The sequence below is a fragment of the Melitaea cinxia genome, chromosome 15, assembly GCF_905220565.1.
Source record: "Melitaea cinxia chromosome 15, ilMelCinx1.1, whole genome shotgun sequence".
Lineage (NCBI taxonomy): Eukaryota > Metazoa > Arthropoda > Insecta > Lepidoptera > Nymphalidae > Melitaea > Melitaea cinxia.
The window spans coordinates 5,721,623-5,733,826 of record NC_059408.1 but is presented as its reverse complement, the minus strand read 5'-3'; the positions used below and the strand labels follow the sequence as shown (position 1 = coordinate 5,733,826).

The following is a 12,204-nucleotide window of genomic DNA, read 5'->3' as shown; positions in this document are numbered from 1 at the left end:
TTTTCAGTTCGGTCGCCCAGCCAAATTTCAATCCTGCCGTAAGGAACTTCGTTCCAAAAAAGATCAAATTAAACTTATAACAATATAGTAGTATATAGTACTAGCTGACCCGGTGAACTTCGTGTCGCCTAACACAAACTTTATCGTATGGTATTAAAGTTCAAATTGACTTTTAAGTATTATCACAAATCTTTTGTATGGGAGTATAGAAAAGTGTTGTTTTTAGACTTTTTCAGGAAATTTAAAATTTTTTCTTACGTACTTCAAGGAATATTTAAAAAAAAGAATTAGCGAAATCGGTCCAACCGTTCTCGAGTTTTGCGCTTAGCAACACATTCAGCGACTCATTTTTATATTATAGATATATAAACGTAATGTCCAAAACATATTAAAATAATGATTTCACGTAAGAATCTAAAGAATAGCAACGTGTTTTATCATTTTTTAAATAATGAGTTTGCAAACAAAATACAAGATATATTAATTATAAAGATAGTATTCCTCTTTTATTTTTCTTACAGATATTTAGAAAACTTACCTACAGAGTTGGAAGCTTTTACCAAAGATCGCGTTGTAGACCCAACAGGTTGGGAAGGAGACGATCAAGGCGTCGGTTTGATGAGTAAGTTCATTAGATATATGATAGATGGCGCTATTTACATAAAACAAGATGCTGAATATCGTTCAGTATATCATAAATAATTAAGCTACTTTTATTTTATTTTGTTATGATATATTTCTTAATTTCTTTTATATCGACTTTTAAAATAAAACGATATTATAATTTTTCATGGTCATTGCTATTTGCAACGATATATGTTATTAAAACCGGATATTTCGCATATTTGTTTGTTGGTATTCGTTTTCTTTAGTTTGTAATATATACGAGTAGTTGTCTCATTTTACATAAGAAATTAATAATTAATTGATTGAAATAACGAAAACAGAATTTGATTTCTTGATATAATTTTATCTATTGATGAATCTTGTTTATTGATCTCATAAACTTACTTATACTTATCTCTCTTATTAGCACCTAACTACAACTCATTTTCTTTGCTTACAGAGGAGTTAGTGATCAAGGAACCATTAGAATTCCGCAACAAGACATTCATGGCGCACTTGAATGAAATGCCGTGGCATGAACCTTTACTGACTGAACAGATAGAAAAAACTCTATACAGTGGATGGCACATGACGTTCTGTAAGAAACGGGACGATAGTTGGGGAGCGGTAAGTTTATTTGACTATTCAGTATATAAATTTAGAAATATAAATGTAAATAGAAATTTGAAAATTAAAATTACCTAGTTATAATTATCACTTTAAGTTAAAATTACACAATAAACTCTAAAAAACAAAAGGACAATGGATAAAATAATTTAGAAAACCTAAAAGAAGTAACTATAATTTCAATAATATATATGTTTTTTCAATAATATAAATAATCAGTGAAGTATAATATAGGTAATACAGTTAATAAATAAATGTTACTCATAAATAAATAATAATTTCCTGTGATATTAACGAATGGTTTTAACTCGTATTCAATCTCTGACACTGATGATTAATTTCAGTAATTTACGCGTTACTAGCGTATGTATGTCAAAGGTCATCAGATCCGTGGGAGTTTACTCTAATTAGAAATCTCGGCTATTCATATAATTAACATGATTAATTGAAAATATATGTAGGACTAGCTGCGTCTTGCGGTTTTACCTGCGTTACTTCTGAAACAAGATTCTTAAAAAGTATCCTATTATTCAAAATCATCAGCTTTTTACATACCAAGCGTAATTACAATCGGATTCAGTAGTTACGTAAAAGATACAAAAATCCATTTAAAGTTTTGCATTTTTTATTTAATGTATTTATACAGTATTATTTGTATAACTACTAATAATATATAAATAAAAGTTATATTTTTTTTTAGAAATAAAAAAATCGTTTTGTAATCACACAGTCATTATTCGCGTGTAAGACTTTTTGATTAGACTTAAATACTAAAGTTATTATTTCTTTTGCAGCCTATCCAGATACAGAATTATCCGAACTACACAGAAATAACAAATAACGACGCATCGGATAAATCCTGTAACTACAAAAGTGTTAAACTACATTCAACAACGAGCACGAGTGGATCAACAACGATAAACACATTAACCGTCGCCATTTTAGTTATTTGCGTAATAGCGATAATCGCGCGGTAATACTAAAGAAATGGAGATATTGTATCTGTTGTTTTTAAATTTTGAGTTTTTTATCGCAAAAGCTTCTATTCTATTGTTTTGGATTGATTTCCCCTCATTTCGTACCACATTGTATCGAAAAAGTCTTTTATTTTTTCCCAATTTATTTATTCTGTTCCAGTATGTATTATATTTGAATAATGATTTTTACAAAAAGACAGATCGGTTTCACGTGAAACAGTGGGTAAATCTTATTTGGCAGCTGTCTGCTGTGATTTATTTAACGAATTAAATCGAATTCACATTGCTGATTTTTTAGAAGAAAAGTTTAATTTTAATTTATATTGTTATATAAAATCTGCTGTGTACGATAATATTTACATTCAATATTTGTAATACTATGTACCTATAGAGTGAATGTTTTGTGATTATTGTACTTATTTTTTTGCTCATGGCAACGTAAATAAACAACAATGTAACGTTTTGTATGTGAATGTGTGATCAACGATACCAAAAGTATGGTATTGTGTACTTTTTTTATTTTTTCTTATACCTTAAAAGCGTTTTTATTGGTTATTTTTTTGTCAACCTATGTCGGTCTGGGTTAGTGACGATATCGTTATTAGAATTTTTAGATTTTAAATTTATTTTCAACCGATATCGATACATGTCGCCGACGATATCATCTAGTGTCAATTACTAATATTTGTTCTTGCTATCCAACGAAATACAAAACCATTGCTTCTTCGTCTTCGAATTATTTATCTATGTAAAAAGTTCCTTTGATTTACAATGTAAAATTTAATTAATATGCAAAGTTGATATTTTGTGTATTATATATACAGCATGTTTTACAATGTATACTAGATTACAAGGCTTGTTTATTTTGTCGACTAAAATAACGCTTCCACAACATATTAATAGACTAAGGAAATCAATTTTTGTTTACCCACAAATAAAATCTATGTTTAAATTAAAAACAAAAAACAATAAAACTCATGTGATCTATCATGTTTATTCAATCTATATTTGACTCTTTGATATGATAAATTGAAAGATTTTAAATTATTTTAAAATATCAGTGTCATCAATCTTTCAACCTATGTTGTCATCAGATACTGGCTGTATAATACTCTAAGTAATATTACTAAAACCATCCTCAAAATAGTACCTACCACTTATTTCTAAGTTTGTTCATGTACAGTTACGGTATAGCGGTATATTGTTTTTTTTTTTTAAACTTATTTTGTATTTATCAAAAGTTGGTTCATTAAAAATGTCAACCGACGTACAATTTGTATCAATGCGCATATTGTTAGGAAAACTACTAATTTATAAGCAAACAGTTATTTTAAATAGAATTTGTAAAGTTATAAACATCCAATTATGTATTAGCTTCAAGTACAAAGAGTACTAGCAACAACACTAAGTAACAAAATACTTTCACAAGTTCTGTTGATACACTGTAATAATATTATAAACTAGGGCTGTGCTATTTAGGCTCTAAAATCTGGAACCAAAATATTTTGATAGGATTTTTTGTTACTTTTTATTTTCAATGCAAATTGTGTCCTATATAGAAGGTTGTTATAGGAATAGAACGAAATAAAATGATTTTTTTAAAATATATTACGAGTCATTCTATTAGAAACGAATGCATTTTGATACTTTTTTAAATTATGTCACTAAGGTGTTAGCTGTAAGAATACGCTTAGTATTAATTAAGTTTTATTTATTTAAAAGTCAATATAATGTGTTTTATTACTTGGTACAATTGTTTTATTTAACCTTAGAATTAATTTTATTTTAGTATCTATGGCGTTTGCTGTAGTTCTGTTTGTTTTGGGCGAAATTATTCTCATTATTGGCGTTTGTCCCTTGGTTGGTGCTACTATCAAATCGAGAGCTAAGATTGTCAGATTCAGTAGGAATATTTGGGATTTGATTAACGTTCGTGTCAACAAAGGAGTTGGGTCTTTCTTGGTAAGTTTGTGGATTTTTTCTTTGTTCTTCAAGAGCTTTCCAGTTTATGTACCAAAATGGCTGCTGGTCGATTGGTAATTTGCTGATGCGCTCCACAAGATCTCTATCACCCTTAGCTTCGATGGGCAGAACTAAATCTTCACCGAATCTTAAAAAAAACAGACATTTTGAGTTTTTAATAATATTAAGGTAAAGACAATGAAACATTGAGATATTTAATCTAAAGCAAGTGATTATCATTTAATACTACAATTCAGCCTGTAACATCCCGCTGTGTGCATAGGCCTCTTTCTCCATGTAGGAGAAAGATCAAAGCTTAATACACCACCCGCTGCTGCTCCACTGCGGGTTGGTGGTTATTTTCCCTACTATGAGTAACGATTGCTATCGTATATCTATGCTAGCCACCGGGACCGCTAGCTTAACGTGCTCTCCGAGGCACGATGGGGAGACCCACAAAAACAGACCTAGACTGGAAATAAACATTTGTACACATACAAATATTCACTCCAAGTGGGAATCGAACCCGCGACCACGGTCGTCATCTTTTGATGTAAATGAAATATGTGGTTGATCTTTTTTTTATCAAAAATGTATAAATCATATACACTGACTAGATTTTATATTTATTACGTACTGAAATCTAGCATATTGTTTAAGGTCAAAAGCAGTTCTTGATTAACAGCTTTCTTACACAAAAAGAATATTTGTTTTAATATAACCAATAGATAACACAGTGGATGATTCTTACAAACGAATTCGAGTAAAAAAATCGTAGTTTCTAAAATTAATAACTATATTTTTGGCTATTCCTACGTCAGATTGCTATGCCATTCAATTTACTTTAGAATACTTAAATAACATATAAAACACAATAATTATTCTATCTATTAATAGAAAAACAATTTACTAATTTATTAATACTAGTAACGTCGGTGACGTTAAGGAAAACGAAAAGAAAAAATATGTTCATATAACATACCTATTGCCGAGAGGATCGTTTGGTTTGTCTACTAACTCAGGGTATCCGATTGGTTTTGAGCCAGCAAATGAAGGCCTTTGACCCGACACAAGCCATACCGAGACAAAAAGGATCAAAATTTGTTTAAATGCCATTTTCTGTAAACGAACAAAAATAAACTATAAATATAAACTTTAATAGTGGATTAATGAAACACGTTAAGATAAAAACCTCTAAGATATGAATCTGTTAAACGAAAAATGAATGTTAGACGTTAAATTATTTTAGTACGTGTATGTCGTATCGCACGGTTCGACGGATTCTGCATGACTACTTCAATGTATTTAAAATATATATAAACTCAGTCACTACAGTTTTCCCGTTATGCGTATCAGATATTTTTTATCAACAAAAGAATAACCAATCTCTTTGTAAATATGAGATACACGGTAAATATTAAAGAAGAAATCAGGAATTTAATTAAAATTTGTAAACAATAATAAATAACAATACAAATTAATGAGAAATACTTACAAATAAATACAGCACACGACAGTCACCGAACACGAAACTTAAGTAACTGGTTTATCCGTTATTATGCTAAAAAAACACAAATAAAACGGCTATAGTCCTCACTCGAGGTTGTTTAGGTCATTGTTTTATTAATAATACAGTAAATTACATGCCTATGTCCTATTCGTAAACACGTAGAGGTTTACCTTAGATAAAATTACTTATTAATTGAATATTATTTCTTTAAATAAAATAAATTAACTTTATCTATTAAAGTTAAAAACAAAAGCTTAGATAAATTTAGTTATTATTTACTAAAATATATTTTTAGATATATTTTTTTTAAATCTTTTGTTTGTAATTGAAATAAAAAGGACAGTTTTAAACTTTATTTTAAGCTTATTACGCACACAGAGAAGTGTGAAATATGACACCGTAAAAGTTTATATGGAGAAAGCATGTTCAAAGTTTAACTGTAAAAACAAAAATTAATACACGCTGCATGTTACTTCACCCAGTTTCTATATCACTGCGGAACCTTATTTTTTTCTCTAAAATAAAAGTCTTCAGTGACTAAGCATAACTAATTAATCAGAGTAAACAGACGGACATTCTAAATGGTGTTTTAGTTAAGCGTCATGAAAATATTCATTTAAAAAAAAAGAAGAAGTACGAATTATATTATTACGAAGAGAAGCTTCAATATTGCTTATGTACATAGATAAGGCTTACCTTAAATATAATATTTTGTCTCAGAGATTTCCTGTTTATATACACAAATGAATTATAGCGTGTTGTACTTTTTTTTGTAATACTTACTCATATTCATGTTACTTGCGTACAAGTCCCAATATTGGTAAACCTACGCTTTTATATTCCAATAATTATCAAGATATGTAAACTTATATGTTTTTATTAGATGTTTTACGGGTTTTTTTCAATAAGATTTAATTGCGACCTAGGATTTCATAGAGATGTTTTGATAAATGTATCTCATTGTAAAATTATATATATATATATATGACTGATGTTGGTCGGGCTCAAGCTTCTTAATTCTAGTGTATATAAAAAAAATGTGGCAGAAAAGTGTAAGGTATTGTCAAAACTTGAGCACATTCGTATAGCATGTAAGTGTGAGTGTAAATATAATACATAATAACGTAGGTACGAGTAAATTAAACAAATCTTGGAATATTATTATTTTATACTTTTGCTCGTGTATCTGTATTGACCTTTTCATTTATTTACAAATGATAACCTTTATTATAATAAATATAATTATTACTCATATTATAAAGTAGTTTTACAAGCAAAGTCTCGGTTATTTCGCTAGGGGTATTTTCGATGTATAATGAGGTAAATGTTAACTAATTTTGTCTGATTATTAATTATTGTAACAACCGCTCTGGTGTAGCAGTGCGAGCTAGTCGCCTAACACACCTACAGTTTGCGGGTTCGATTCCCGCTTGGGATGGTTATTTAAATATCTACAAATATTTGTTCCCGGTTTGGACGTCTGTCCTTGCGTGTCTTGCCGTGCCTCGGAGAGCACGTTAAACCGTCAGTCGAGGTTGTTATAAAAATGCCTAATACCGTTATTCATAGTATAACATATCGAAAACCCACAGTAGAGCAGCGTGGTGGATTTAACTCCAATTCTTCTTGATCTTACAGGCTGAATGCGATTAATTATTTAGTATGTCTAACAACACAAAAACACACAATACGCCAAGGTGGTCCTAATTTTACTAGTTTTATTATACTAGCGACCCGCCCGACGAATAGACTAGTTTTTCATCAACCAACGGTTATATTAAACCGCATAACTTTTCACTGGGTTTACCGATTTTTATAATTCTTACTTTAATTGAAAACTAATAATACTTGTCATGTAGTCTAATTTAAGTTTAATTGAGATCTAGTTAAAACTTTTTGAGTAATCTTTGATAACGTGTATTTACTTCACTATTTATTATTATTATACATCATAATTTTTTGGGTGCACCGATTTTGATGTTTTTTTTATAAATCAAAAGCTAATACCTACTTGTCTTGTGATCCTTTTTTTTGGTATCGTAGGGGAACCCATTTACGGGTGATACCCAGGACACCCGGTCTTGTGATCCCATTTAAATATGATTGAGTAATAATGAGTACTTTTTGATAAATATATATAATATAAATAATTATTATGTTCACAACAATAATTTTGATGATTCTTGTTTTAGTCGAAAGCGGGTGCTTGTCTTGTAGTACCATTTAAATTTGATCGAGATCTGATGACTCCATTTTGAGTAATCTTTGATAGCGCGTATTTACTTGACTATTTTTTCATCTACTTACGTTGTACGGTTTTTTTCATTTGCTAGCAAACACAATTATGTAGAAATATGTAAAGCTAGTTTTTCTTACGTGATAAAAACACAGCACACTGCACATTACTACAGCTTACTATTTTCGTCACAACACAAATAGAAAACTTAGTCCTAGAAATATAATTTCCTTTGTAGTCTTTATCGGTACGTTGACGTTCAAACAACCGAGTTTCATGAATAATGTTTCTAAATCACGAAGCTTTTGCAAAACAATATGCACAAATTGACCAGAGAACTAGTTAACATGGAAAGACTTGCCCTGTTTGAGAGTACAACATTTTACTATATAACTTTATTGACACCTAAATAAAAGTAAAGGCTTAAGTTAGTAAAAAGAGGCTTAGGTTGGTAATAAAGATATTTGTTGTTAATAAAGATATATTTTTCACAGTCAAGTTTTTTTTTTAATTAGCAATCTGTGTGTCCATAAATTGTAATCTTGTATTTGAAATAAGTATTAAGGACTTGTTTACTTCCGGCTTATTAAGCTTAGCTTACGTGCGAGATTCAATCAACTGTGAGACAGGCCCTAACAGATAGATACAATAAATATTAAGAGCGACTTTAGTGTCTGTGTACAAATAAGTATTATAATAATTATCGTACCATTTTTTTTACATAAGACACATTCTGATGTTACAGCGTAAAACAATTACTTAAGACAATTACAACAGACAATTACTTTTTATTACAAAAACAATTTTTAAGATGCATTAAAAATACAACCGCAACCGATGTACAAATTTTTCTTTCCGGTTTCTATGTCTGTCCTTCTTGGCTTCCCACCGTGCCTCGGAGACCATGTAAAGCTGCCGGTCCCGGGTACTATCATATATACTTGATAGCAGTTGTCACTCATAGTAAGGAATACATCAGCCAACCCAAAGATCCGCTCTAGCAGCGCGGTGGATTAAGCTCCGATCCTTCTCCTACGTGAAGAAAGAGGTCTATGAAAATCAGTGGGGTGTTACAGGCTGAATCGTAATCGTAGTCAGCCAGTCAGTTCAGTCTATTGCAGTCCATTGCTGGACATAGGCCTCCCCAAGTTCGCGCCAGACATCCCGGTTTTCTGCAATCCTCATCAAGCCTACACCGGCAATCTTACGTAGATCGTCGATCCAACGGGCCGGAGGACGTCCCACACTGCGTTTGCCAAGACGCGGTCTCCACTCCAGAACCCGTCTGCTCCAACGGCCATCGATCCTGCGACACTGATGACCAGCCCACTGCCACTTCAACTTGCTAATTCTGTAATTGTAATCATATTAAAAATACTAACAATTACCACATAGCTCCGACAACCTTTTAAATCAAGATGCGATCTTACTTGGAGACACTGTTAGAATAAACGTCCATTCTGGTCTTTACTGAGTGCTCCTAATTTTCAAGATTAGGTTTTACTTCGCTCCCCCACCGGAGATACTGTAAAAGCTGCTAGAACTATTAACTACAAGACTACGGTAAAAAAACCCCAACGAATTCCTACTTCAAAAAAAAAAAAAAACTGTATAATTAAAACTACAGCTGTGTCAGCCAATATTTACTACCACACAACATTACGGTTTAGGAGCTACACAGAAAACAGGTGAAGTTGTAAGAACTGTCTCGTACATTTGAGAAACAACGCTTCAGCCTGTAATATCCCACTACTGGGCATAGGCCTCTTTCCCCTTGTAGGAGAAGGATCAGAGCTTAATCCACCACGCTGCTCCAATGCGGGTTGGCGGATATATTCCCTACTATGAGTAACGATCGCTATCAGGTGTATATGACAACAACCGGGACCGACGGCTTAACGTGCTCTCCGAGGCATGGTGGGGAGACCCACAAGGACTGCACAAACACCCAGACCACGGCAAACACCTGTATGGCCAATACAAATGTTTGTCATGTGCGGGGATCGAACCCACAACCGCCAGCGCAACAGGTACAATCCATGGCTGTAACTGCTGCGCCAACGCGGCGTCATTTGAGAAATATGGAGGTTTATTTATTTATTTATTTATTAATACTTTATTGCACAATACATTAAAGAACTACAAAAGGCGGGATTAATGCTAAAAGCATTCTCTACCAGCTAACCTTAGGACGTACAAGAACGGACTTTTGTAGGTGAGCAAAATTTAGTATTAATAAAATTCACATTAAGAAGAAAAAAGGGAGGAATAATACAGTAAATAGGTTATATTACCATAACATAGACTAATGGGATATTGCGCTCCCAACTATTTTAGGCACTTCATTATTTTCGTGAATATTCGAAACAAAGTTTATGAATTCAAGTCAGTTGGTCAAAATTGAATGACATCGAAGTCATGATGAATGATAAAATACCAAAACTGGCCTTATTAAACCTTTTATTTTTGCTGTTTAGTCTATGTCTAGTTTTGTGGTGCTTTACGATTTTAGTGCTTTTAATTACAGATTAAATGAAAAAAAAACTAATGCAATTTTACTTGATTTATTATAATGGTTTTCATAAATAAATATTGATCATTTATAATAATAGATTTAAGAATAACTTTTCATAAATAATTGCAACTCTATGAATAGACTATACAAAAATAATGTTAAAAATTTAGGCAATCGTTTTTATTTTTTATTTTGGAAAAGTTTACGACAAAATAATACAAATTAAGTTAAGAATTACTAGATTTAAAATTATTCTTTTCGTTAAGAATGAATCAGAACCAGAATCATCTAGTTCATCTTTACAGCATTTTGTACCTATTGCTACCACTTTTGGGTAGAAATCCGTCCAAAATTCGAATGCCTTGTAATTGACTGTCTGTGGCGTACTCATTGTAAAGTTTTGACGATCGATGATGAAAAAACCAGGTCTCTCGATTTCAAATGTATCCCACTGAATAATTACACCCGAATTTGTCGGATTTGAATACCAAGCGAAATTCGTCCACATTTTCATAATGATATCCGATATGCTCTTATCTCTGTAATCCCATTTTGTTAAATCTTCAGGCAGCGCCAAATGGGGCATCCCAAAGGTAAAAATCAAATCAAAATTGTGAGGTACTGCAATCCAATCTGGTATATTTTCGTTGGCTACGTCAGAAAATGGTTTTAAATCGAATCGATAAAGATAGACGGGAGCGAGTTTACTCAAATATCTAGCTAATTGATAAGTAGTGGCCCCATAAACCTTGTCAGTATAAAAGTCTAAAAATTGTTTCCTCAGTATAGTCTCATTGGTTGTCGGCGGTATAGGTTTGTAGAAAAATGCTACAGCATCTTGTATATGATGCTGGTTTGTAAAACAGGAACTGTTGTCCACTGTTATGTCTGAAAGAATAACTTCTTCACGCATCACATCGAATTCTCTTTGACTTATACCAGCATCTTCTTTTCCCTCTTTGTCCAATAGAAGAGCATCTTCCATGTTAGTGTAACCAGTCAAAATCGGTACAGGACTAAATATTTCATTTTGAAACAATCTACTTGGCAGGTCTGTTAGAAATGGTTGTGATATATTGCTGAAGCCGTTGTCTACGATAGGTTTCCATGAAGATAAAGGTTCGCCGATATCCAGTAATGCTTGGTAGTTAACCCGTCGAAGACAGTCTAGCAATTGAAAAGTTGGCTTTCGAAAACAACTGAACGCTGAGGCTACTTTATCGACAGTAATCATTTGATTTCTCGCAATATTAACTGTTTCCGGCGACAAAACATTACCGCTCATGGCAATAGCCTTTTGAAATAATCCGGAAGACGAAGTTGATATTAAATGAAGCCCGATGCTCACAGCACCAGCGTCGTGTCCAAATAAACAAACGTTTTCCGGATCTCCCCCGAAACTTTGTATGTTATTTTTTACCCAGGACAACGCTGCGACTTGATCTAACAAGCCAAAGTTTCCAGGAGCTTCGTTGTCCAATGTCGAAAAAAAGCCGAATATATTTAGACGGTACGCCACGGACACAAATATTACCTGAAATATGTAAGTTTTGATAATATTAGTTCAACGAAGGAAAAATAAAATGATCATAACTGTTCATTTAGATTTTAAATTTTAAAACATAAAATTGTCAAAGTACTTCATATTACCTTTTGTTTTAGAACAAGTTGGAATGGATTAACACTATTTGGGCTACCTCCAACGAAATCTCCACCGTGAATCCAAACCATTGTTGGGTAGCCTTCAATCATGAGATCTAGAAAGAAAGAA

At 32.1% G+C, this 12,204-nt stretch overlaps 2 protein-coding genes across 2 annotated transcripts in view; one reads left to right on the top strand and one right to left on the bottom strand.

The window, feature by feature from the left end:
• Positions 1–3,958, top strand: part of LOC123660134 (MOXD1 homolog 1-like) — a 38,677-nt gene extending 34,719 nt beyond the window's left edge. The window contains exons 10-12 of the mRNA XM_045595238.1: positions 522–622; positions 1,067–1,233; positions 2,028–3,958. Coding sequence (XP_045451194.1) covers positions 522–622; positions 1,067–1,233; positions 2,028–2,210 — 451 coding nt within the window. The 3' untranslated portion in view covers positions 2,211–3,958. The remainder of the gene's footprint in view (positions 1–521; positions 623–1,066; positions 1,234–2,027) is intronic.
• The window catches only part of LOC123660635 (fatty acyl-CoA hydrolase precursor, medium chain-like), a 32,361-nt gene continuing 23,342 nt past the window's right edge, over positions 3,186–12,204 (bottom strand). The window contains exons 2-5 of the mRNA XM_045595691.1: positions 12,084–12,190; positions 10,731–11,967; positions 5,155–5,293; positions 3,186–4,320 (exon numbers count right to left, since the gene is read on the bottom strand). Of these exons, the coding sequence (XP_045451647.1) occupies positions 3,996–4,320; positions 5,155–5,293; positions 10,731–11,967; positions 12,084–12,190 (1,808 nt within the window). The 3' untranslated portion in view covers positions 3,186–3,995. The remainder of the gene's footprint in view (positions 4,321–5,154; positions 5,294–10,730; positions 11,968–12,083; positions 12,191–12,204) is intronic.